The sequence below is a fragment of the Pipistrellus kuhlii genome, unplaced genomic scaffold (assembly GCF_014108245.1).
Source record: "Pipistrellus kuhlii isolate mPipKuh1 unplaced genomic scaffold, mPipKuh1.p scaffold_m20_p_1, whole genome shotgun sequence".
NCBI lineage: Eukaryota > Metazoa > Chordata > Mammalia > Chiroptera > Vespertilionidae > Pipistrellus > Pipistrellus kuhlii.
In genome coordinates this window covers 8,806,508-8,833,094 of record NW_023425404.1, presented here as the reverse complement: position 1 = coordinate 8,833,094, position 26,587 = coordinate 8,806,508, and the positions used below count along the sequence as shown (strand labels likewise).

The 26,587-nt window shown below is 38.7% G+C and overlaps 1 protein-coding gene across 16 annotated transcripts in view; it reads left to right on the top strand.

Annotated features, from left to right (window-relative positions):
- Positions 1–26,587, top strand: part of NRXN3 (neurexin 3) — a 1,462,974-nt gene that overhangs the window by 397,878 nt on the left and 1,038,509 nt on the right. For all 16 annotated transcript variants that reach the window (XR_006740652.1, XR_006740674.1, XR_004986670.2 and 13 more), the window contains 2 exons: positions 7,303–7,604; positions 13,615–13,776. Coding sequence is in view for 12 of the 16 variants with exons in the window: in XM_036430072.2 (XP_036285965.1) it covers positions 7,303–7,604; positions 13,615–13,776 (464 nt within the window). In the remaining 4 variants the exon portion in view is untranslated. The remainder of the gene's footprint in view (positions 1–7,302; positions 7,605–13,614; positions 13,777–26,587) is intronic.

Here is a 26,587-nt window from a genome sequence, read left to right as displayed (position 1 = left end):
CAGAGGAAAGGAGTTGGCCCAGGGCCCTTGGCCACTGCTTTCTCTGGCAGGGAGGGTGGCAGCAGCCCATTTGATTTTGTGCCTCATTGGCTCCAGGGTGGGCCAGGCCAGGATGGCCAGCCAGGGTTATCTTTGTGAAGTGCAGACCAATTGAAGGACAAAGGACTCAAAAATGAGAAGAGTGTTGCCAGGGTCTAAGAGGCCTGTCCTCTGGAAGCTGGCTCCCACTCCTTTTTTGGGGCACAGGAGGTGTTCTGCTAGAGCCAGTGGGACAGTCCCCCAGAGGCCAAAGCATTTTAATAGGCTCTTCCAAGTGATACTTAAACATTCTATTTCAAAGGCTCTCTGATGAAGGGGAGTGTGATCCTCTCAGTATGACTGAGCCCATTCCCTGATCCCCTGTTTTGGCTCCTGCTGCCTGGGTGGGCTCTGACCTCTTGTCAGTGGTTTCTCCTCTTGACACAATGAACTTCATACATTTCCAGGACACCATATATAGGATCTTGGGCACCTGAGGATTTGTTTTCCTCTCGTGGAGGTGGGACTAAGAATCAAGGAATGATGATCAGAGGGCTGAGGTTTGGAACTATCCAAAGTGTTTTCTATTGCCTTCGATAAACTATCAAAACTCTGTGTGCCTCCACTTTCGTACATTGACATCATCATAGCAAAGTGACCTCACAGAGTGCTGAGAGAACACAAATCATGATTAAAGAAGTATTTGGGCAGGAGATTTGACTTTGAGTGGTGGGCACATTGTTGCAATATACAGATTTTGTAACATATAAATCCACACAAGAAATCTATATGTTCATATTGATCAATGTCACCCCAATCAATTTTTTTAAAAATTAAGCATTTGGAAATACATTATATTTTAAAAGGTGAACATAAGTTTGCAAGTTGACCTAAGATCCTTCTTTGTCCATTCTAATGGTCTCTCTTTTATGTCTAATGTTGTGTCCTTGTCTCTTACATTGCACACCAGTAGTTTTATTGCTAGCTTTACCCAGTGGCCAGATTAGTTTCTACTGAACAAGTACAAAAAAAGTTTACAAAGTATCATACTTTAAAAAGATATTAGCTTCTAAGGACATGTAATAAATAATTCAAAATGCAATGGGTATTTAATTTTAAGGCGTGCCTTTAACATTTATGTAAAACACTGTGTAATATGAAAACATGAGAATGCTTGTGATCCACCCTCAATGGGTTAATTTTGACCTCTGGCCCTTAGTTGTCCATGGTTTCATTGGGATCTTACTATCCATACGTTGGCTTCCTCTCATGGTCTCGGTTTGCCCACAGCTCTGCCTCTCGGTTCCTCAGGTTGACTCTTCTAGGACTCATTTGCTTCAATTTTTGCCCAGTGAAAGGCAAACCTCACTTGGGAACTGTATCACCATCCAGGTCAAACCAGCCCTGGACAACCCCTGGAAAAATAGTTCAAATGTATTCTCATCTGTTAACTGGGCTCTCTGCCTTCCATTTTCTCTTTTGTCCAGTTTACTATTAGTGTAATCTTCTAAAAATACACATGGAACTCTCCATTTTCTCAGTAAATTTATGCAATGTTTCCTCATATCCTTCAGAATGAAGTCCAGATTTTTTGTCTTAAAGCCTAAGATAGCAACCTATCAGGAACTATGATACAGGCCCAATGAAACAGTGATATGCATTTCTCCACAATTTTAAATTGCATAGTGAAAAACCATTATAAGGAATATTTTAATCTGTTTTGGAGTTTCTCAGAGAAAAAGTTATTATATAAATTACCAGTTGGGTGTTTTTTTTGGGAAAGGAAATGGAAAATAGAATTGAGTAAATGCTTGTCAATGCTATAGATATATACCAGTATTGGGATTAACAAGCCACTTGAAAGTTCAGTACTTTACATATCTTATACATCTGATTTAAAACTTTGAGTTATACATGTCTAGATTGCATCTAATGTTTAATCAATTGGGCACTTACAAATAATGGGTAAATGATTTGTTGTCATACAGAGTTGAGCTCTGCTTTTCATGCAGTGAAAATAATATTTTTATTTCAGCACTTATGCAATTGATTGCAAATTTTGGAATGATATAATTTAAATTAATCTAAACAGTCCATTAGCCACATCCGTGCCTACCCTCTTGCCAAGCTGTAGCTTTATGCTAAAGCTGTTGTGTACTGTTTTACATAATCCCCTGCATTCATTTTTCTACCTATTTAGCTCAGATGCATACAAGGTGACTACATTGTCTCTTTAACCTCCTTCCCAGTGTAAACATCAAGTATAGAAACACAGATTTGGGGCAGTATTATATTTTCCAAATGGAGTATTTGGAGAATTAAATGAGCTTAGAAATATAGGTTTGCCACTGTTTGGCTTTATACCTTTTAGTTGTGCTCACTGTTAGCTTAGTATGGTTTTCAAGGCGATAAGAAAGCAAGTGCTCTAACTTTAGCTACTAAAAGGAAATTAAGATAGATTGAGATTTTAGGAGAATAGTCAGTTGTGAGAGTGTTCAAAGGAACAATTTCTTCAAGGTCTTCACTATTTCTTTTTCCACCAGGCCCTTTATTGGCTTTTTTAAAGAGTGGGTCATGAACTGCCTCTCTTCCCCATATCAATCAGGACAGCATGCCATGAATTTATAATGATATAGTTTTGCTTATCTAGAATATGATTCAGAGAGTAGCTTTCAGTTGCCTATTGTTTGTTGACAAGTGGAGGGATGTGCCCAAGATCTGGGATGCCTTGATGGCCTCCTATATAGAGAAGAGGTAAACTGAGAAAATTTGTCATTGAATGGAGAGATTGGGAAGGTTTAAACTGTTGCAGCAGTTTTCATTAGATACTTGCAAAAGAATGTACTCTGCTATCTTTGATTAATTTGCATTGAGATTTGCATAAATATACATGTGTTTTATATAGATCCCTTTCTCCTATTGATTTTATTTCTTGTTTATTAATTGTGAAATTCTTTTCTCTAAAATGATGTTATTTTTCCTCAATGGCATTTCACATAAGACAAGTTCTTTTGTTTTAAACGCTCCCAGATTCCAGGGGAGGAAGGGACACATTTCTTTTGTTGAAAGACTATAATTTACATAGGGTGGGGTAAGTAGGTTTTTGGCTCCATTTATGCAAGCTGTGGGATGGTTTATAAGTCAGTACACAGTTCTATAAAGTTATTCTTGTTCCTCTAGAAGTAGAGTAGGAAGAGCATGTGGTATGTCCAGAGTGATGTAATAAATGTAACAGATATTTAGAGAAAATCCAGAGGCATTAGAAATCCAGAATAATACTGTTTTAGGCAACTCACTTACTCCTAGTCCCCAGTCTCTTAATTAAGCAAGGACATTAAATTGGGTAATCTCTAACGTACCTTATAGCTCTAAAACTTATTCTTACAGACTCCTTGGTCTAATTATATGAAACATATTAAGTATCATGTAGCACATTAAATAATATCTTGGTGCCTTGCTATTCTGTGTCAAGCCTTCCCCGTTAAAGGGCACATGATTAATTTAAGATTCTCTTTAAAGGTCTCCTTTCCTTGCTCATTTATCTTCTCAGTAACTTAAATGTTTATTAAAACAAAAACGAAAACAAAAACAAAAAAACAAAACAAAAAAACCCCAAAACCTGTTAATATGCTACGTGTAGTGCCAAGGACAGGTATAGTGGTTGGCTCTGTGCACATTTGTGTTTGTAGGAAGAGAGCATAGTCGTGATGACTTCATTTGATTTACCATCTATTCTATGAGTTAGTTTAGGGCTACTGAACAAGGGCTTGTCTAGCTTCATTTCAACAGAGCCATTTGTTTAGAAATGAGAGGAGAGATTGTGACAATAGGCATAGCACTTAGGATATTGGTTAGATCTATTTCAAACATGCCAATAGTGTCAAATTTCTACTCTACAAATTTTGGGACTATTTTGGTAAAATACATCAGGCATAGGCTATGTATTGAGTAGTACTTGCTTTTTATACTATAGTAGGGGCCTAATGCATGAAATTTGTGCACGGGGGAAGGGGTGTCCCTCAGTCCAGCCTGCACCCTCTCTAATCGGGGACACCTTGGGAGAATGCAATACATCCCTCTTGCAATCTGGGACTGCTGTCTTCTAACCACTCACCTGCCTGCCTGCCTGATTGCCCCTAACTGCCCTCCCCAGCTGGCCTGATCACCCCTAACTGCCTCTGCCTTGGCCCCCACACCATTGCTTTGTTTGGAAGGAAGTCAGACATCTGGAAGATGAACAGTTGACCAAGTCTAATTAGCATATTATACTTTTAGTAGTATAGATAGATTATATAGGATAGGATTGCTTAAATGGTGGTGGGGGAAAGAGGGGAGGAGCCTTTTTCAGAAGGAGGAGTCGCTCTTGACAGACAAAAACACATAATCCCTGTATCTGGACTGATAGCTAGCCATATGCACTATACCCCCAAACTGATCATTAAAAAATTGAAATGCTTTCTTACACTTCATACCAAAAAGCTGTTGCCCTTAAAACCCCTCCTCAGCCCCCACCTCAGGTTCTGCCTTTGCAGTTCACCCAGATTAGGTTCTGATTGTTCAGTTTCTATGCCAGTCAGCTTCAAAAGCTCCACCTCCTAGGCAGCCATTGACTCTTGGCACTTCACCCAGATTTGGTTCTGATTGGTTGGCTTCTATATCAGTCAGTGTCAAAAGCTCCACCTCCTAGGCAACCATGGGCTCTTGGCACTTCACCCAGATTTGGTTCTGATTAGTAAGTTTCTGTGCTAGTCAGCATCTCTGGGCCTATCTCTGGGCTTGATCAGAGAGGCAAGGCTGATCAGCAGACTCCAAGGAGGTCTGGAGAGAAACAGAAGGTGGCTGCTGGTGAAGCTGGAAGAGAAAGAGAGAGGCAATGGCTGATCAACAGCTGCAATAGAGGCTGGGGATCAGACCCTGCCTCTCTCTGCAGAAATCTCTCTCAGATTGATCTTCAGCCCCCTCAGCAGTCAGTACTGGGTCACTGCACCAGCGCCACTGCAGTCAGTGATGGATTACCCCGGCAACCCAGCACTGACTTCCGGTGTTCAGTGGAGCCTTGGTTGTTATGGACCCTTATACTTATAAACTATATATATATATATATATATATATATATATATATATATATATAGAGAGAGAGAGAGAGAGAGAGAGAGAGAGAGAGAGAGAGATCCCTTTTGCTTATACCAGTGTGTGTGTGTGTAAACACAAGTAGGCAGTAGGCAGGTAGACACATGTCATTGAGGCCACCAAGAACATACAGGACAAACTTCATCTCTTCTTTAACTCTCTGGAGTATGAAGTTGAGGTTGATATTTTAATGACGTAACGATGCTATGATTAATTTAATAGTATGTAGTGGGTGGTCATTTCTCCACATTATAAGAGTAACTGACTCCTTTATAGCTCTTATCTCATGATGAGAAAATACTTATTTAATTTAAGTGACTGACCAAGGGCTGTGGTGGTTGATAAGGATCTGAGTTGAGGTAGAATTGGCTTTGGTTGAAAGGCTGAAATGTAATTCTAGAAGGGAAAATAGAATTCTCTGAACCTTATTGTATCCCCTGCTTTTTAAAGGGAAACTGAATATCTAACTTTGTATTGTTGCTCATTTGTTATCATTAATGAGGTGCTTTTGATAGCTTTTAACAAACTCTAATAGGAAGCTGGACATTCTAAGTGAGGCTGTCAGGATGTCAGGTGGATTATTGATGGATTATTAGGAGGACAAATGGAAGTCTAGATGTGGTGTGTTGAAATTATACATCAAAACAACAAATCCTATATAATAAAAGCCTAATACGCTAAGTGTCTGATCATCCAGTTGGCCATTCAACCAAAGTGTAATATGCTAATGATATGCTAAGGCCAATCAACTGCTTGCTATGACATGCACTGACCACCAGCGGGAAGACATTCTGACCAGTATGTGAGCTTGCTGCTGGGGCCTGGCCAATTGGTACTGGAGCCCTCCCATGATCCCTCCCAGCTGGCCAACCTCCTGTGTCCCTCCCCAGCCCCAATCATGCACTAGTAGGGTCCTTTGGCCTGGCCTTCACCCTCTTAAAATCCAAGACCTCTTGGGGGATGTATGAATTCATGCACCAGGCCTCTAGTAATTAAATAAAATACATTTCATCCCCTTTACTTAAAAAATATACCTTTGAAACCACTTTGGTAAGCCAGGTTCACATTTTAGAAGTTTTGAATTCCTCAGAGTTCTGCACTAAGAAATCTTAGCACAGGGAGAACCAGCCCCTCTGGTCCTCAGCCTGTGTCTTGTCCCTACCACTTCCCACCTTTAGTTCATGTACATGGATGCCCCAGTTTATGTGACCAAACTCTGTAAAAGCCTTACAAATAGTCCCCTATGGCTGCCCTCAGAGCTTGAGGTATCCACATTGATAACATGACTTTCCTTCAGACACTACATCCAGAGGAGAGGCCTATAAAAGCCCAGGAAACAGCCTTGGGGCTTTGGAGGAGGGAATTACAGGATCCCAGTGTTTGGAGTACGGTTTTGAAAGAGAACATGGCTCCAGTGAAATAATATCTGGCCTTGTGGAATCCTAGTCCTAAGGAAAGAGATGGTCTGACAAGGACATTTAAAACAGGAGACCCCTAGAGAAGAGGTCTCTTGGTATTACTGTCTTGTCATAGAATTTCATTCTGTTCCCTTTTCCTCATCTGCTTGATCACCTTCTCAGGTACAACCTCCTATTTAACAACCCAGTCATTTCCCACTGGCCTGAGAACTGTACTATGGAAACCAATGTTAAGTGGATTACTGATGGATCCGAATCAGAACCATATCTTTCAGGCTAATTGATTTTTAGTTTTTGGTCAATATAAGTTACCAAGAGCTAAAACAAAACAAACAAAACAAAACAAACAAAACCCCTTTGTCAGAACTGTAATTATACATTCTAAACCAGCTCATCTCCAAGCATTTAAAAACTATCACTAAAACAAAAGTGATGTAAACCTTACTTTATTATTTTGCATGGAAATTTCCCTTTAGTTTTTTTCTGAGAGAATTTGAAGGAAATGCAGCCAGCTCTCCTGCACTTTTGTGCTGGTTTCTTTAATATAGAACTTCTCTGCACTTTCCTCCTCTCCTGGTTTTCCTGGTACTTAGATACAAATCCTGGGAAGAGTTGGAGGAAGTGTAGTATTGGTAATCAGCCATAGAGGGGGTGTTCTCTTTGGTATTTTTAGAGATCTATCCAACTCATGCCAGTCAGCATTTGATTGACTGCTTTCCTCCTTTCCTTCCTGCAGCTCGGGAGGAGAACGTGGCCACTTTCCGAGGTTCAGAGTACCTGTGCTACGACCTGTCTCAGAACCCGATCCAGAGCAGCAGTGATGAAATCACCCTTTCCTTTAAGACCTGGCAGCGGAATGGGCTCATACTGCACACGGGAAAGTCGGCTGATTATGTCAACCTGGCTCTGAAAGATGGTGCAGTCTCCTTGGTCATTAACCTGGGCTCCGGGGCTTTCGAGGCCATTGTGGAGCCAGTAAATGGAAAATTCAACGACAACGCCTGGCATGATGTCAAAGTCACACGAAACCTCCGGCAGGTAATGCTGAGGGGAGAGAGTGCCTGGAGGCTTCTTTTAGGTAGTCAGGGAGGAAGTGTATGAAACAGGTGTTGGGTGAGGTGGAGAGGGGTATAGAGATGGGTTTGCATCTATCAAAGTCTAACTTTCTCCTAGTTTTTGCAACTTCACAAGGAAAATTATTAAAATGTGCTTCTTCCCATACTTCAATTCTCCATTTGTGCCTGTTATTTAAGAAAAAATTCAATTGTGTAGATAATAAAAGTTATAAGTACTTTCATTTCTTTTAATCATTTTCTTAATTACACATTTGGATCTTGTTATATTACTGTTAAATTAAATCAGAGACAGTGCTTTGTTTTTGCAGTGTGATAGGTTTTCCTCATTCTTTGAATCTATGTTTTTCTTTTTAATTTAGTCATTGCCATGATGCCATACTTTTAATTCCCTCTAGAAAAAGTCTTCCTTTTTCTCTTCCTTTTCATTTACCACCCCTCACCCAATTTGATTTTTTCAGCTGTGATGTTAACCTCTAGCCTTGGAATGAATTAGCTGGAACCTTTCTGAATTCCTCTGTTTCTCTGTTCCTTGGTGTGGTGGTCCTACTTTATTGCTCATGTCTCTACCTCTAAGACTCTTCAATTGATTTGGAGGCCTGAAGGTGGAAGGACCTCAATAAAAAAGTCAACTTTGGAGCAGCCTTTCCTGGTTCTCTCCGTGCTTGGGAAGTCCCATCGCTTGCCGATGCTAAGTAGGCAACTCCGTCAGGTGACGACACTCTCTGAGAGCCTCAACCCAGTGAAGTCGGTTCAGTTTCATAATCAATAACAACAATGATAACACCTAAAAGCCCACTTCAGTTCGAAAGCTTTTTCTGTAAAAGTCGATATCTGTGCTGAGACTGTCTTTTCCAGGTTGCTATTTTCACTTGGTTTTTCTTCTGGTGAATTTGTCATTCAACCCAGTTGGACAGCATCCATCCTTTCTTAATCAGAAAACATTATGCAAATTTCTGGAAAGTGCTTATCAAATTTTCTTTTGCGATATGATTGATGGAATGCCTTCTAATGTAAACATGAAAGCAAAAGACCTGACAGGTGCTTGCATATGTTTTTTGTTTGATAAAAGTTTAACTCCTAATAATGCTAAATAAACGGAGATGGCTCACACACATTGGAAACACAAAATATATGAAACACCCATTTCCATACTGAAGTATGTCAAGAAAGCCACATGGTTGGGCGATTCTACTCTGTCTGAAGTGAAATCACCAAAAATACACAAAACTTAGAATCTCCAGTCATCTTAATACACATGGATTGAACATTTTTTTAATCCTCACCTGAGGATATATTTATTGATTTTAGAGAGATGAAGGTAGAAATAGAGAGAAATCAGGGTGAGAGAGAAACATCAATCAGTTGCCTCCCTTATGCACCCTAAGTGGAGATGAAACCCATAACTTAGGTATGTGTCCTGACCAGGAATTGAACCAGCAACCTTTTGGTGCCTGGGATGGAGCTCCAACCAACTAAGCCTCTTGGCCAGGGCTGGATTGAACATCTTTTAATTACCATTCCATGTTTGTTTGTTTTCTCCAAGGCAAAATAATTCTATTGATGATGTTTTTCTTCATCACACCCATCTATACTTACTCAAAAGAGACCTTCTTAACTGTCAAGAGAGCACAAGTCAAATGTCCATTTGCTAACATATAAGGGCTTGACACATTTAAATTGCAGACTCTAGACGAAGTCAAATATGACTCTTAAACAATTTTGACTGGGTGTTACACTGTAACACCCTTGAGACATTCATCAGTGGAGGGAAAACTTTTCATGTAGTGGGGAGCAAGTTTAGGTTGTGGTCCTACCAACCATTCTATTTCTCTAACTTCCCTACCCCACAGACTACCTTGCCATTCTAGAAACAATTCCAATTAGCTAGAGAAAGGCTTATTTTTATTTCTACTAAAAACACTTCCAAAAGATAATTGGGCCCCAATTCAGTCCTTTATACTGAGAGGGGGATAAATTCAAATGTTGGTTTCTCTGTTTAATCAGCAAATAGAGGGAAGCAAACTCAGAGGTTTTCTTTTCCAAGTTCTAAGACACATCTTCGCTCTGTGTCCTTGGACAAGCCATTTAACCTTTCCACACCACCATTTCCATTTGTAAAATGGTGATTACAACCATCCTCAGTCATGTGTGGAGGCCAATATGCAAAGCACCATATGTTCCAGAAGGATTATGAGCTCATCTGTGGTCTGGGTGCTAGACTTGCTATGACAGGCACATGATTTATAGGCCGAGTGCTCTGTCATGAAGGTGACTGTGTCTATCACCAAGCATGCAGCTCAGTTTTAGAGGAGGCTACAGAGGCCCTAGAGCTTTGGGACATTTTTGACAGAGGGAATATGAACCTCATAGAGAAAGTGCACCAATGATTGGACCTCATTGAAATCTTGACTTTTTTTTTTCTTTTTTTTTTTTTTTTTTTTTTTTGCATCCAGATGCAATTTATTTAAAGAGGGAAATCTCAGTGGAGTGGAATTGATTTTGTAAATGCAATCCTTTCAGCACTGAATCATATAATAATAGTATTTTTCCTACTAAAAATACATTTATAACATACTTTTATGTTCTTTAGGATACATTTGTAGGGGTGGGAAGCCCATGTCTATTTCAATGAATTTGTAAATTGCTTCATAAATATTTAATAACAATCTTATGGCAGTTTCATCTACTTTTTGGTAAGGTTGAATGTCTTCTGTGCCCAAAATTTGTTTGAGGAAAGCTTACTTAGAGCTCATTTCCAAATGGTGCAGAAATTTTCCTATTTCTTCCTTCATGGTCATCTCCTCATGGCTCTGCCTGAGAGCCAAGTCAGGGCCATGGCCAGATACTTTATTGGGGGTTCTGATTAAAGGAAGGAGAGGGAACAACCCATTCTAAACCATACTGGGATTAAAGACCATGGTAGTCAGGTATTTCTGTGGGAATTTTTTGGTTTTGCTTTGTGTTTCAGGTTTACAACCTTGTCTTAGTCCATGGTCATGACTATCACATGAATTGACTTACCTTTATACGTCACTTTTGCCAAAGCACAAACACAAAACTGGGGATACCAGTCTTGCAGCCTTCCAGACTCCCAGGTTTGGGTGTGTTGGCAATTTAGCAGTTGAAAACAGGAAAGAGGAGACAAATCACAGGGCCTCTGTTCTCCTGTTTAACCTAGTCCTCTTTGCTATCCACACACGAAATTGCTTAAAATACTTAAAAACGTGAAAAGCATTCTTAAAGTGGAATGGGGAATGATTCCAACAGGAAGTGTTCTGGCAAAGTAAGCAAACAAATAAAAAAAAACTTCATTGGGGATTAGAGAAGACTCTAACTATTTTGATGCATTCTAACCACACAGTTATTCTAAACTGAGAAGAAAAGAAAGAGGAGAATGTCCCCCTCCTACTGCACAAATCTATATAAAAATCAGCCAGGGTCACAGATGTTTACATTACCAACAGAATTTTAGAGTAAGGTACATAAGATAGCTTTCCAATGCTAGATGTGACTGGTAAACATTTTAAGTTCTTTTCATTCTAAGAGAAAGTCATGACTGTCTATGCATGTAGTTCAGGGTCAGGTGTGAAAATAAAACCCCCAACTTATTGTTATTTTTTGCTCTATCTATTTATCTACATGTGGAATGATACACTTTGGGGTCTTTTCTTTGGGGTCAGGTAAAATGTGTATTGCTAGAGGGTGGGAAGGAAAAGGGGTGGTGTTCTTTCAGAAGAGCCCTTGGAAAGTAAGTATGATGCTAATTCTAATTGCTGTGAGTTCTGGTGTGAGGGGCATTTGGAAGAAGTGAGGAGTTAAACATGACTACAACTCCTTTTCTGGCTGTGCCCAGGGTGCCAGGTTTTCCACAGAGTCCTGGTCTCATTGTCTTCCCCACTCGCTTTTTCTGTGTTGGGTGCCTTTTTTTTTTTTTTTGAAAAACTAACACAAGATCATTCATGCAATGTGTCATTTACTAACCGACTAATGTACTAACACCCTAATGACTCATCTTTGTTTTTTAGTTTTTTTAATTAACAATCGTTCTGTTCACAATTTTTAATTTCCTCTCTTCCCCCTTTTCCGCAAAGCACTCAGGCATCGGACACGCTATGGTAAACAAACTACATTGTCTGGTAGATATCATTCTTATTGTCTCTTTTTTTGGGTTTGCCGTGTGTTGCCCTCTTTTCCTCCCCCAACCCCTCTTTGATCCTCTTTAGACTTGTTTCTTCTCTTTTAAAATTTTTGTTGAATTAAATGCAACATTTTTCTTTCTCTTAAAAAAAATAAAGGAAGAGGATGTACCTGTTTTGCAAATGATACTTGAACAAGTTTGGTTGGAATGGTTTCTCCAGTTAGTAATTTAAGCCCCCCCCCAAAAAAAAAAAATTTATTTTAAAGGAAAGTTTCTCCATTTAGTTAAATTTGTTTTATTTTGTTTTCTTATTTTGCAACTTTGAAGTCACAGAATAGGGACAACAAGATTTATGTTTAAGGACTTTTCTAATCTCTGTGTCTTATTATCCCTCACTCTTTCTCCTTTCTTTTACTATTCCCATTCCTTAACCCCTGCTTTCTCTCCCTAGTGTGTGGCCACTGGTGATCTGGGGAGGAAATTACTCTGCTTCCTGTGTTCTTCTCTTCCCTTCTTTCACCTTAGTCCCCACCATGGCCCAAGGGAGTTCCACCAGTTGTGTTCTCCGTTCACACTCTGCATGGCATGCTCCTGTCTCGTGGGCTTCCCCATTGGCATCAGAATTTGTCCCATCATTTTCCTCCTCATTACTAACAACCTATCAAACTATCTACCAACTCCACTTTCTTCTCAGTCTCTCCTTTTTTTTGTCTCCACTTTTTTATTTTCTTCTCATCCTTCATATATTTGGGGGTTGGGTTTGGACTTTTTCTTTTCTTTTTTTTTTTTTTAGTGAGGGAGGTGGTAGGCAGGGGAAAGATGACCCTTTAGTTTGATTTTTTTTTTCCCTTTTCTTTCACATTCATCTTGTGTTTTTGTTGGTGCAGTGCATGTGAGGGTGAAGTGGATTCTTTCCTTTAGTTATGATTCTTTCCTTTAGTTCTCCTCACCCTTTCCATCTTCCATCCCCCTTATTTTCTGCCTTCTCTCTTGGTTCCAGATAATTTTTGCATGAGTGTGTCAGTGTGTGCACGCTCTGAGGCCCTGTCTCTTCTCTCTGCCCTCTGCCCCTTTCATGGATGTTGGGTGTATGGGTGCTCTTTATTTCCAATATTATTATTATTGTTTTGGTTATTATGCATCATCATTCATGTCTTTTTGTTAGAGTTGCTTCTTTGGTTGGGTCATTTCTTCTCTTGGCGGTAGTGATTGCGGTGAAGGGAGGGCAGGGGTTGGCATCCTGGGGATGGCCATGGCATGTATCATCCATGACACATCACCATTGAGACCCTTCTTCTTCCTTCCCTGGATGCATGTTTGTCAGCGTGGTATGAGTCCAAAAAGAAACAAATAAAAGAGAAAAGAAAAAGAAAAGAAAAAAAGAAAATATCATCAATAACCAAAGGCCAACCCCCTAACAAACCCATTGTCAAATGTCTCCTTTGCTGTTTTTCACTACCACCATAATTAACAATCATTAAAAACTAAATCATAATTTTAACAATGAATTGAGACAAGTGGCGTCGTCTGAGGACAGTTCCATTTTCTAGCCTGACTGAGTAAAGAGTGCAATGGGTAGAGCAAATTGCTCAGCTTGGCAGTTCTGACAACTCTCCCAGGAGTCTGCAGGGGAATGCTACAGGCGTGGGTTACAGGGAAAGCAGACCAGAAAATGGAACTTGGCTGCACATCCCAAAATAAAACCAAATTAGAAAGAATACCTCACCAAAATCTTAATGAAAGTGAAGCCGCAGGTGGGGGAAGCCACTGGATTTTGATGGGACTATAAGGTCATTGTTGGGATTTTGTTTTTGTCCCTATGTCCGTCTACCAGGTGACAATTTCTGTGGATGGCATCCTTACCACGACAGGCTACACTCAAGAGGACTACACCATGCTGGGATCTGATGACTTCTTCTATGTGGGAGGAAGCCCAAGCACCGCTGACTTGCCAGGCTCACCCGTCAGCAATAACTTCATGGGCTGCCTTAAAGAGGTAAAGTTAAAACTCTCCTTTTAATGCACTGACTGTTCAGTGACTGGCTCTGTAGGTGGTAGTAGAAAAGACCTTGTGCTTGAAGTAGAGCCCTTGGTTTTGGTCAGAGCTTAAGGTGTTTGCATGATCTTGGATTCACCACTAAAGTGCTCTGTTTAGTTTTGTCATTTAACTAATGGGGGACCTTATTTCTCAGGTAGCTTTCCTTTACAAATAAAATAAAATAACACAGGTGAAAGGACTTTGAAATCATTAGGAACTAGTTTACTAATGAAATCATTAGTAAAGTTTGATTTTGTACTTTTGGCATGGCACATAGGGAAAGCTCTAACTGAAAGTGGCCAACTTATGGTTGTGTGTATTGTCTAGAACATTTGTATTATTTTACCTTGTCAAAACTTGGTTTTCCCAAGAGTCTCATTATTTAAGATGAAAGAAAATTCACAGAATGTAACATTAAGGCCCAGATGGCTTGCTTTTCCTTTTATTTTTTTCTTTCCCTGGAAGCTAGCAGCTGTGAGAAAGCAGTGGACTTTGCCATTAGTCATTTATGTTATTGTAGCTGATGTGTTGAGACCTCTGTGCAAAGGCGCATCAGTCAAGTGTATATTCAATCACTTAGGTCAATTGTTGAGGCAAAAAAGAATTAGACTTGATTTGGTAGAATTCTTCCAGAACACTGTGTCCTCAGAGCAGTCTACTGTACATTTTTGTTTAATCTAAGCTAAGCCTTATTGCCTAAGATATATATACCATTTCTCTGGGGAAAGTTTTTACAAAGCTAACAGTGTGCTTTCTTCTAGAAGAAGACTGCTATGACAGATTATGACTCTCCTCTCAGGACACAGGTTTTATACGTGTTATGGCTATTTGAAATTTGTTGAATATCAGTCATACATGAGATGGCATTGCTCATGTATTCATCCACACCACTCAACTCTCAGCCAGGTCCAGATAGGAGTTGTGCCTGTCATGCCTGGTATAAAATAGGCAAAGAACAATTATTTATTGAATGGATATATTTATCAGAATCTCATTTGGTGACTTTTTTGTGCTGTAACTTGTTTCTTTATAAGACATAGTCTATGTACTCAAAGCATTAAAATCTATGAAGGGAGATGAGATTGGAAAGTTTATAGTTATAGTTCAAAACACCATATATTCAGTGCTACTTACTAAATGTTCTGAGTAGAGGAAACAGTAAGTTTTAGGTGGGAATCAGTTTTGGAGAAAAATTGATGTTTGAGCTGGGCATTTTTGCAATAAATGATGTTTGACTTGAGAGGAAGGGGTAGGAAGGAAAAACAGGACAAAAAAAGAAAACATCCAATTACAGCTCTGTATTGTTCTTGGTCTGAAAGACAAATTACAGTAGGGAACCCAAAGAGTGTTTCATCTTTCTATTGGATGTTACCTCGGCTTCTGTTAACTGCAGGGACTCTTCTGGCCATTCCTGATGGATTGTAATAGACAGAATACTCCTTCCATGAGTATTTGGATAGAATGAAGGTATAAACTACTATTTGGATAGAATGAAGGTATAAACTACTCATTGTCTAACGAATTCTGAAAGTCTCTTAAACACTGTTAAATCACACTATATTGGAATTGCACTCTTATCAGAAATAGATTGGAACATTTTCTTACCACATATGTGGCTCAGGAATGTATGAGGCATTGATTGCAGTGGAGAACTCATTCATTTTTTATAGAGAAACAGTCCTGAGCAGGAATTTCTCCTGGACAGCATCTAGGGGTGTCCTCTAAGACCAGTCTTTTTATGATTGTATGAAATGGCTCTCAATTACATATTTTGAGACAAAGGAGAAATTTCCAAAATTTGTCCATCAGAAAGGATGCTCTTGAGCATTTTGAAATAACACTCATAAAAACTTGAAGGTTTCTCTAATGACTTTATGCATGCAGAATCTAAGAAAAACAAAATCTCCATTCTCTTTCTCACTGCATAGGTAGAGAACAGACAGTTTTTACAGTCACTTCAAAACTTAAAAATTAGTGGTAACTGGGAAAAAGTATCATTAACAGTAATTAGCAATCAAATTATGCACATACCTTAGCTAGCAATATAATTCTACACTTAAATCCAGATAAAGACAGAAAAAGAAAGTCCAAAATATTGGGGGAATGGTAGGCACAATAACTTTATTAATTGTTGTTCTATCTCTCTGTTACATGTTGTGTATTATAGTCTTTTTAAGGGACATGAAATACTTTCTTATTTACCTCAGAGTTTTAACAGATACATTTGAGTATTCTATAGTCCTGAAATATTCTTTCTCTCCATTTAATCATTATAATTCACTTTTCTTTTCTTTCTTTTTTTAAAAATAGATTTTATTGATTTTTTTTACAGAGAGGAAGGGAGAGAGATAGAGAACTTTTCTGTGGGCAAGTCTGATAAATTCTTCTCTTGTTCTTGGTATTTCTCTTTGACTACTTAGTAAACAGCCAAAGCTTCCAGCTATATTGGGACTTTGCTCCTGATAAATCCCACTTATTCACATTAGCCATCTGCTTTAGAATAGTTTCCAGTTACTTCACAATTTCTTCTTCCGTCTCCTATCTCTGTCTTCCTTTTTATGTCTTCCCTTGCCATTTGTGGCTCTGAGTTATCTCGCCAGCCACATGCGGCTCTTTGGCCTCTTGAGTGTGGCTCTTCCACTAAATGCCACAGCCTGGGTGAGTTTATTTTGAAGAAGTGGCATTAGAAGAAGTTTAAGTTTAAAAATTGGCTCTCAAAAGAAATTTCAATCGTTGTATTGTTGAAATTTGATTCTGTTGACTAATGAGTTTGCTGACCACTGCCTTAAGCTAAGGTAGATGCTTTTGTATGTCATTTTCTTCAAAATGGGGACGTTGTAAAGGGACTTTGGGGTTTCTGATACAGAGATAATGGTTACTTTTCATGCAGCAAAAAATAGGCTTTATCTTTGGAATTGCACTGTCTTCCAATCTGAATGTTTCATTCTGGTTCCACTGTGATTGCACCTGTGTGCACACCACCTCTATTGATACCACTGTTCAAGCCACAATAGAGAGGGTCAAAGTTGTCATCAAACTGTTCTGGTTCTCCATACAGCCTGGTTATCAATATAGGATTTGTGTACAGTTAAATGTCACAAAATCAGTATGTCATTCCTCTTCATGTTTTCATGGGTCTGTTTTATTTTTGTTCTTGTTGTGTTCCCTGCTCCATATGAGCTCTCAATAAATACAGAGGTGGGAAAAAGTAGGTTAATAATAATAACAATAATTCATAAGTAATACAAGAATAAACTCTGTACTCACCTACTTCACAGCTGTAAACCTACATTAACTGACTCAAAAGAGACATTCTCTGGCGCAGTGGGGCTGCTGAGCGGAAGGACATAACCTATCTTGGGGTTCAGGAAAACTCTGTGGAGGAAACAGCGCCCAAGGTGAGGCTTAAAGATGAGCAGAAGTGAACAGGGAAAAATGGAGGGAGTGGTGGCTCAGGATGAATGGGCAGCATGAGCAAAGGCCAGAAGTAGGACCCATCATGGTGTCTGGGTGAGAAACATACAGTTTGCTAATTTCAGGGCACAAACTATAAAATTAGTTCTGAAAAAAATGTAGCTGTCAAGAAAGAAGGGGCCAGGTTATAGAGACCTTGATGTTATGCTATAGCCTTCAGCTTTATTTTCTAGGAAATGGGGAGCCATTGGAAATAGAATGACAAGTTCATCTAGGCATCTTGCCTATGAGGCTGTAATTCCTTAGCATATGATGCTCATCCATCTATTCCTTTCTCCTGATGTAGGTTTTTGTCCTAGGAGGTTGAAGAGCAGGGTTGAAAGGGTGGTCCATTGGCTTTAGTACTGAGGAGGGAAGGTGACTCTGAATCTTAAAATGTCTACAGAAACGTGCTTCCTTCTGACTCCCATGGCAGTTTCCAAGGGCCTTTCCTGTCAAGACATAAAGTTCTTCTTTCCTCTGTCCTTGGCATTACTGAGCTACTGTTGTTGGATAAAGCACAGTGCATCGAAGGAAAGCCAAGTCAAGACTGAGTTGCATGAATTTCCAGCTCCAGGGAGCTGACTTAAGCCCATCATACTATCCTCCTATGTTGGGATTTTCTGTATTGTTTGATTTGGGTCTTCCTACACCTTGCCTCTTTCATCTCAATATGTTACTTCTCTCCTGATATGTTGGTTCTCCATTTTCCTATAGAGAAGCTCATGAGCTTCTGAGACCTCTGGGAGAGATGTGTTTGTTTCACCTCTCTTTTCTCAGAGTATCTTGAATAGAGAGGAAGGAAAAACATAGGAATTGGAGAGTGGAACACATATTTAAAGGAAAAAGGATTGGGTAGAACATCATTGTGCCCATTACATTCCACATTCCTTTGTGATTATTAGCCATTTAAATGGGAATGGAATTTTATAGCCAGAGATAGTCTCTGAACAGAAGATTAATGGTTTAATCTGTAATAACTTTACATTTTATGGAACCCTGTTAGGAGTCCACATCTGGTGAGCCAAGCTATTTAAGGCTGTGTTAATTCTGTTAATTGCTATACGTTTGTTTGAATTGCTGGCACCTGCGGGCTTTGGGATAATGTGGCTTTTTGTTGCTTTTTCATTTTTTAATATACCCAGTTTATTTTACCCTCCCTGTCTTTTTTTGCTCTCTCTTATGCTATCAGTTCTTTTTCTTTTTGTGTTTGTGTGTGTTCTCCTCTTGCTTCTTCACTCACTATACTTTTCCCCCTTCCTACTCTTATTTTCCCAACCTCTTCGTTTCCCAAACATTTGTTTTGGTGTCCTTCCTGATTTCTCAGGTGGTAAAAAATATCTTTTTATAATCAGGTAAATTTAGGTATGACATTGGTCCTAAAGATGTTCTTCTTCCCATTATTGAGACTATTGTGGGGCTCCGGGGTGTGCAAAATTCAAGTAAGTGTTTCATAGCATGGAAGATAAAGGACATTTGATTTAAGAAGCACGAGTCCAGGGTTTGACTCTTGCCTACATGTATTTGTTACCATCTATAAGACTAACATAAAATCATTTGACTGCTTTTTACCTCAGTTTTTTCATCTCATAATAATACCTACTTTAGCACTATTATGTCAGGAGCAAATAGAATAAAAAAAGAAGTGCTTTATAAACTGTAAAGCACTGTGCAAATACTATTGACATAATTTGTGTTGCTAGGTTATTGGTCAGATCTAGTCAAGAACCATTTACTGTTCTTTGTTGTTTCTGCAATTGAAAACTGCAGAAGTTAAGAGTCCAATGTAGTTAAAAAAAAAAAAAAAAAAAAAAAAAAAAAAAAAAAAGAACCACTGACTTGAACCTGGCTGCCACCTCCAATTCTAATGCTAATTGGTAAAACATCTGACCTCTTTGGGGTATCCATAACCTGATCTGTAAAATGAAGATAGTGATCACTGAAATAATAAATGCACATGCCTGCAGAGAACTTCTGGGGTAAAAAAACATAAAACAACAAGTTGCTGCTTATTAAGTTTTATGTTGCAAGGTAGGGTTTATTTTCCTGATATTAAGAAGTTATGCAGAAAAGCATTATATGGGCTTGGAGGGAAAGTACCTCGAGAGAATGGAAGAACAAATATTAATACAATAAGGAGACCAAGAGCTACAAAATTCCAACAAAGTAGAAGGAAGTGGCAATATAAATCAGAGGCTGGGAAATAGAAGCAGGTGGAAGAGGAAGAAAATAAAGAAGAGGACCTGTGTCTCAGAAGCTGCCTCCTGGGTCTACCATAAACACTGTCATTTTTGTGGGTTTAAAAAAGAAAGGTCAAATATTGGCAATATGACATGATCCAGTTTAGAATGAAATTTTCATGAAGAAGATAACTTGGATCTTCTAGAAAAAAACAAGGTTACCTTTTGGATTACAAGAAACTGAAATGGGCAGGAGAGAGAAAGGCACTCTGTCACAGAGGAAAAGAAAAGAACCCTGAGCTACTGGGATTATGTGATGGACAGGAGGCTTATTTCACAGACAGGCAGTGTGAGTGCTTAGCCCAAGGGGACTATAAGAAAATGGTATGTACCTAAAAAATAGATCAGCGGGGCTAAAGCCTCCAGAATATTTATTACTATGACAAACAGAAAGATGGTTTTCAGTTAATGCCACAATACAAATGTCAAAGAATGGCTGCTGTTCATTATAGTTGATAGCTGTTGATAGAGAAGTAGATGTGTGGATGTACTTTTTCTTTAGAGATGTGGTCTTCATTTCCCTCTTTCTGGATACATTTTCTTGATTTTTATTTCCCCTAGTTTTCAAAAAAATAGTGCAATGGCACTGACTCCCCTTATGGCTTCCATGATGAGCATGTGAGCACTAAGTCAATTAGGGATTTTCATTTCCTTGGCTCTGGTTATTTTGCACATAAGTGGGTACCTCACCCAATTGGGATCAGTGGCATACAAACTCAGGACTTTTTTGTTGATATGTTGTAAGGAGGCAGTTTTCCTTCCTTTTGGCTAGAACTTGGGTGATATATAACTGAGCTTTGGGGTGCCTTCTTGCTACCACATAGAGACCAAAAATGAAGCCAGAATGAATAACAGAGCCAAAAGATGGAGAGAAATTAGATCCTGGTGACATTTTTAAGACCCTGGATAAAGCATTCTTCAAATTAGACTACCCCTGGCTTTCTAGCCATGATTGAATAAATAATTTATTTTATCCAAACTAGTATGAGTTGAAGTTTCTGTCATTTGAAATATAGAGTTCTAAATCATGTAAAATAATTCCTTCTTGACAAGAAAATAGGCCTTGCATAGATAAACCAAGGTAGAAAGTTTAATGTCAGAAGACACCTAATTGCTCTGCATTAATTTAAGTTTCTTGACTTGGATGAATAAAATCACAGGATGAAGAATTTGAAAATAAAATTTTAAAATTAGGTTAGTGTTATTTTAGAAATGGTAGATAATAGAGGAGGTTCCTAAATATCAAAGATAGAAAAAGTGTAGATAATACAAACTATGGGTTTATAAGCTTCATTGGAATCTGGAAAATATTTTGGAGTTGTTAACAGGCAAAAGTTAGCTGATGTATTGATATATTACAACATGTTTAGAGCTGAGGTATAACAAAGATAAAGAGGATCATGAATCTAACATAAAAATTGTTGACTGGTAGATCCAGGAATGTATGAGCCCATTGAAAAGGGTGATTAACAGAATTACAGCTATTCACTAAGAACACTAAAAATAAGCCATGTCATTTCAGCCAAATTCACATATTCCTTGAATAGTAATACTAATAATTCAGCAAAGTACTATAGATCTCGCATAGCTAAATATCAGCTAGGTGTTTGGCATACATTTTGTGATATCCTTAAAAAATGATGGAGAAAAGGAGATTGGATATAAGAGCTATTCAGTAAAGAAATAACTATTTACATATACCAGTGAGGACTTCTACATTGACCTATATGATCAGGTGGAGGTCACAATGCTTCATCTTATTCAACATTTATATCAGGGACTTGAAGGAAGGTAAGAGAGCATGGCCATCAATTCTGTGAATGGCAAGGAGTTGGGAATGATAGAAATATGTGTGTACATGATTTGTGGTTTAATGAATGAAGGTATGATCTATGAAACAAAGGTGATGTTAGTTTTATAGTATCATTTATTGAATAAGAGAACAGCCTCTGAAGCCGAGCTCTACTCCCATTTACTGTGGAAGACTGGGCAAGTTGCTTAACCCTCTTTTTGCCTCACTTTGCTCATTTATTTCATGAGAAGAATAATGATACCTACTTCATAGAGTTATTATGAATATTAACTGAGATAATAAGTGTAAAACCCTCATAATGATGCTTGCTATGTAGAAAATACATGTTGAATTATATTTACCACCACCACCATCATCATCATCATCATCATCATCATCATCTAATGTGATTTATGGAGGTGCTTCTATTCCATTGTGTATGATAAGCTTTTAAAAGTTAGCTGACCTATTGGTAGATTGCAACATGTTTAGAGCTGAGGTATGACAAAGACAAAGAGGATCATGAGTCTAACATAAAAATTGTTGGCTGGTGGATACAAGGATGTTTAATCTGAGGAAGCAAAGATGCCTGAGTCCAGGGGTTGAGACTTGTCTTCATACATTAATGACTGTCCTCTGGAAGTGGGATTAAATGTGGTTCCTCTGTCTTTAAAAAGAACTAAAGCAAACACATAGAAATGAAATACTACTAGAAGACATTTCAATGAGAGCTGTCCAAAGCTACCTTCAAAGTAATACATTCTCTATCATTCAGGGGCCTGCACAGAGTTTGGGCAACCACCTTGCTGAGGTTGTTGAGGAGATTATATTATCAAATGAGTAGCTGGTCTTTATTTTCCAGTTTCCTTTCAAACATAAGATCCTATAGTTCTATAGTGAATTAGCCTTCTGAAAAGAAACAATGAAGCTGATTGATTAGGCCAAGTTCATTGTGTTGAAGACTTTCCTGATTAATCTCCAAACTAGTTAACTATGCAAGTCCTATTGAGTCTCATAGGGTTGCCCTTGTGGTAAGATTTGAGTTTCCCAGTCACTGACATTACCTATTATTCATTTCTCTTTCCTCAGACTTTCACTGGCATCATCTCCAAAACCATTCTAACCACAGCAATTATAAACATAATAGCAACAATAAAGACCAACAATTATTGAGCACTTAACAATGCAAGTGCATGCAAAGTGTATATATACATGGTGCTAAGTGCTTCATTCCTATTCCCTAATTTAATTCCCACAACAAATTTATGAATTTTTAAAGAGAGTGAGTGTCATGCCCAAGGTCACACAGTTAGCAAGGGTTGGAGTTGAGATGTAAATACTGTTGCCATCTCCACTAACTGAATCAAAAGATTTGGTGAAGATGAAAAGAAAGTAAGCACCTCAGAAAAATGATGGTGAGACTGGTCAAACCCCCTCTAGATAATGTTCTCTCACTGTCATTGGAGGCTTCACTTTATAGTAGAGACAATTTATTCAGGCAAAAAAAATACTGTTGGGAGATTGGATCTAATGACTTATTTCTTTCACCTTGTCATTGATTATTCTGAGAGGAAGGTAGTTTTTGCTTGATTTCCCACCTTGGGCAAATTGATATTGCTCCACCTGTTAATGGAAGAATTATTTTCATTACAAAACTTTAGTGGAAGTAGCTCCTCTTGGTATAAATGCCAAATAGTGGCATACCTTTGTCTCAAAGTGCATAGCACACATGTACTTTTGTTCCACCCCAATATTTTCTGTGAAGTTGGAGCTATTTGCCTCCAATACCCTGAGAAAGCCAGAAAGAGGAGGCTTATTATGAATTGTCAGTCTGATTCTTGGAGTCTCTTAATTAGGTTTTCAATTTTTCCCCTCTTCAAGATAAATTCAGTGGAACACATTGCTTTCTAAAAATGTCACTTATTTACAGCAAGTGTAATCTACCACAACATTCCCACAGAGACAAAATCTCTTGTGTCTTCAAATGCTTTAAAGGAGACCCAAAATAGGAGCTCTTGTGCACATATACCTACAGGGATAAAGTAATCATTGAGCTAATTAGTTATCTAATTTTTTTGAAATTGCTTTGCAAATGCAGAAATGTCTGTTCCATTAGTATTCTGAGAGTATTATAACCTGATGCTCTGTTCCCTATGTGGACAGTGTGCCACAGATAGTTTCTGCAGAGATGTCAAGTGAGATATAAGGACCAATTTTCACTTCACAAATCAGTGAAGATGTAGCATAGGACACTGGCATTGCACACCAATAATCAACCAAGAATATGCTCCTTCTTACCTATTCCCCATCTTCTCCCTCACTAGCAAAGATTGGCAGATGATCTATCTCATGCATCATGGAGAAAATAGAAACTATTTAGCTTATGCCTATTAAATTCCTCTCCCTCCACTTTTAGATTTACCTTCAAATATATGAATTGCTACCTTCTTTTACCCCATCTTTTGGGATGAGCTCTCCTCCTCCTGTTGGAGTATAACTGCTCTTATCTTTAGACTCTTGAGATTTAGCCCCTTTAAGGAGTCTTTCCCCACCCCCAGATCTTCTCTTCACCTCTTTTCCATTCCCTCCATCAGAGACATGTTCTAAATACTTTCCTTGATCCTGTCTCCTGCTGAATTTACACCCTAACACAGTCCTTACTTTCAATGAAAAACTGCATGAGGGAATTGTATATATTTCCCATCTTCTCTCCCACTCATTGCTCCTTGTAGTTTGGCTTCAATGTGGTCTCACTTCCTCATACTTCCTCCCTATATTTAACCACAGTGGCTACTTCATGTTATTCTAAATATAAGTTTTGAGTTTTTGCTTCTAAAATATCTTTATTTGGTTCTACCACCCAAGGATTTCTCCTTTTCTGCTGTTTGATGACACTGACTGATTCTTTCAGGATTCATCCTCATGATTACCAACTTGACTGATCATCCCAGTTACCAATAAATCTTTCTTACTTCCAAATTCTAAGCACACTGACATAATATTCTGTGTATGAACTCAGACTTTGGAGGCAGATTTCCAGGTTCAAGTTTTGTTTTTGCTATTTACCATGTACTTGCTTGTGGACAAGTTAGCTTTCCCGCAAATCAGTGTCTTTATCTGTAAAATGAATAGCTTAATACCTATCTCATAGAGTTTTTTTTTATAATGATCAAATGAGATACTGTAATACTGGCACAAGGTCAATGTTCAATAAATGTTGGTTATTATAGTCATTTATTTGATACTTAAAATGCCCTACATTCAGTTGTTAGATATTCTGGTAGGCATATAGTTCATTGGTGTGGAGGTTTCTCTACTTGTAGTAATACTAGATATACTAATATAAGTTTATTAAAGAGAGTAGAAAATACTGTATATCTTTTGAATTAATTTCTTGATTGACTGTAAAGAAGTTGCTGTTTCTTCACACTATAGTTTGAGACCAATTCAAATGATTTCATCTGCAAAATGAAAATAATTTATTCTTCAAAGGCAGTAAAAATGAAATCTCATTCAGGGATAAATGAAATGTGTGTGTATATATGAAATCTGAATGTGGTGATTTCATAGTTTTTAAATTCCTGGCAATCAAATGGGATTGTGATATTTATCTTTCTCAAAATAATTTTTCTCCTTAGATGTTTTTAATTGAACAGTTCTGATAGGTATTATTGAAAATGATAAAGGAAACAAAAATTAGTTGTAGCATTGGGGAATTGGCTTGATGTTCACCAATGTCACTTTTAAGCATAAAATTCTCATGAAGTTTAAAATGCCTTTGAATGTCTTACAATCCTCCAGTCACCTTTAAATGATTGACTTAATGAGCTCCTGTTATGTTCCAGACATCATGTCTGGAATACAAAGTGAACTGGGCCCAGTTCCTTCCTTGGAAGACCTTATGCTTCAGGGGTTGGCAATGTTTTCTGCAAAATGCCAGGTTAGTGGTTCTCAACTGGGAACAATTTTGATTTCAGGGAACATTTTCCAGTGTCTAGAGACATTTTTCAGTTGTTAAAACTGGAGTGAGGGGGTGGATGAGTGAAGTAAAGGAGTAGAGAAATGGTGGGGTATGAGTGCTTCTGGAATTTAGTGGGTAGAGGTCAAGGATATTGCTGTACACCCTATAATGCATAGAAGAGTTCTTCTTTGACGGAGAATTATCTAGCCCCCAATCCCAATAGTGCCAAGTTTGAAAAACTCTGGACAAGATAGTAAATAGTTAATATACAGTGAAGATATAGTTTTGTGGGCCATAGGGTATGTAGTATAATACTAAACTCTACCTTTTTTTTAAGCATAAGTGCACGTAGAGATAATATGTTAACAAATGGTGTGTCTGTGTTCCAATAAAACTTTATTTACATAAGCAGAAAGTACATTGGAATTGGCTCAGAGGCTGTAGTTTGCTGATCCCTGCCCTAGTTGAAATGGAAGACAAAATCAGATAATTGATTATAATATACTAGAGGCCCAGTGCATGAAAAGTCATGTACTAGAGGAGTGAATCACTCATTCCCACTTGCCCCCTCTCACAGACAGGGAGCCATCAGGGACAGGAGGCCACCTAGCAATTAGGGGAAGGCTAAGCCCCATCATACCTCTGCTGCTGCCACTGCTGGCAGCACAAGCCTAAGCAGGCTCTGGTTACTTGAGCCTTGGGCAGCCCTAGACGGCTGGGTAGCTGCCATCCGAGACTTGCTTGTGCCTCAGGGTGGCCCTGGGCAGCTGGGCAGTCAATATCTGAGGCTTGCCTGCACCTAGGGCATTGGCTGGGCAGCCACCATCTGAGGCTTGTCTGTGCCTCAGGCTGGCCCTGGGTGGCTGGGGGGGCTGAGAGAACCAGGGGACTCCAGAGGCAGGTGAGCAGGACCTGGCCTTGCTGCGTGCCTGTCACTCTAGCAGGGATAAAGGGACTGGGCATTGCCATCTTGTGGCTGTGGGTGCCACCATGTTTGAGGGCAGGACAGTTAATTAGCATATTCCCTCCTTATTGACTGTGAATGCTGCCATCTTTGTGTTGGTGTGAGGGTCAATTAGTACATATATCCCTTCTTTATTAGGTAGGATTGTAATATACTAAGCTATATGATCTGATCCAAGTTTTGGCAGGTTTAGATTGAAGCTCAAATTTGGAAACTGAATTAACCTAAGATATTAGAGATGGTTTCTTGAAAGAGAAAGAGTATTAGCAGAACTTTACATTTTTTTTTAAGAGTGAGGAATTAACCTAAACTGGTTTGGCTCAGTGGAGAGAGCGTCAGCCTACAGATTGAAGGGTCCC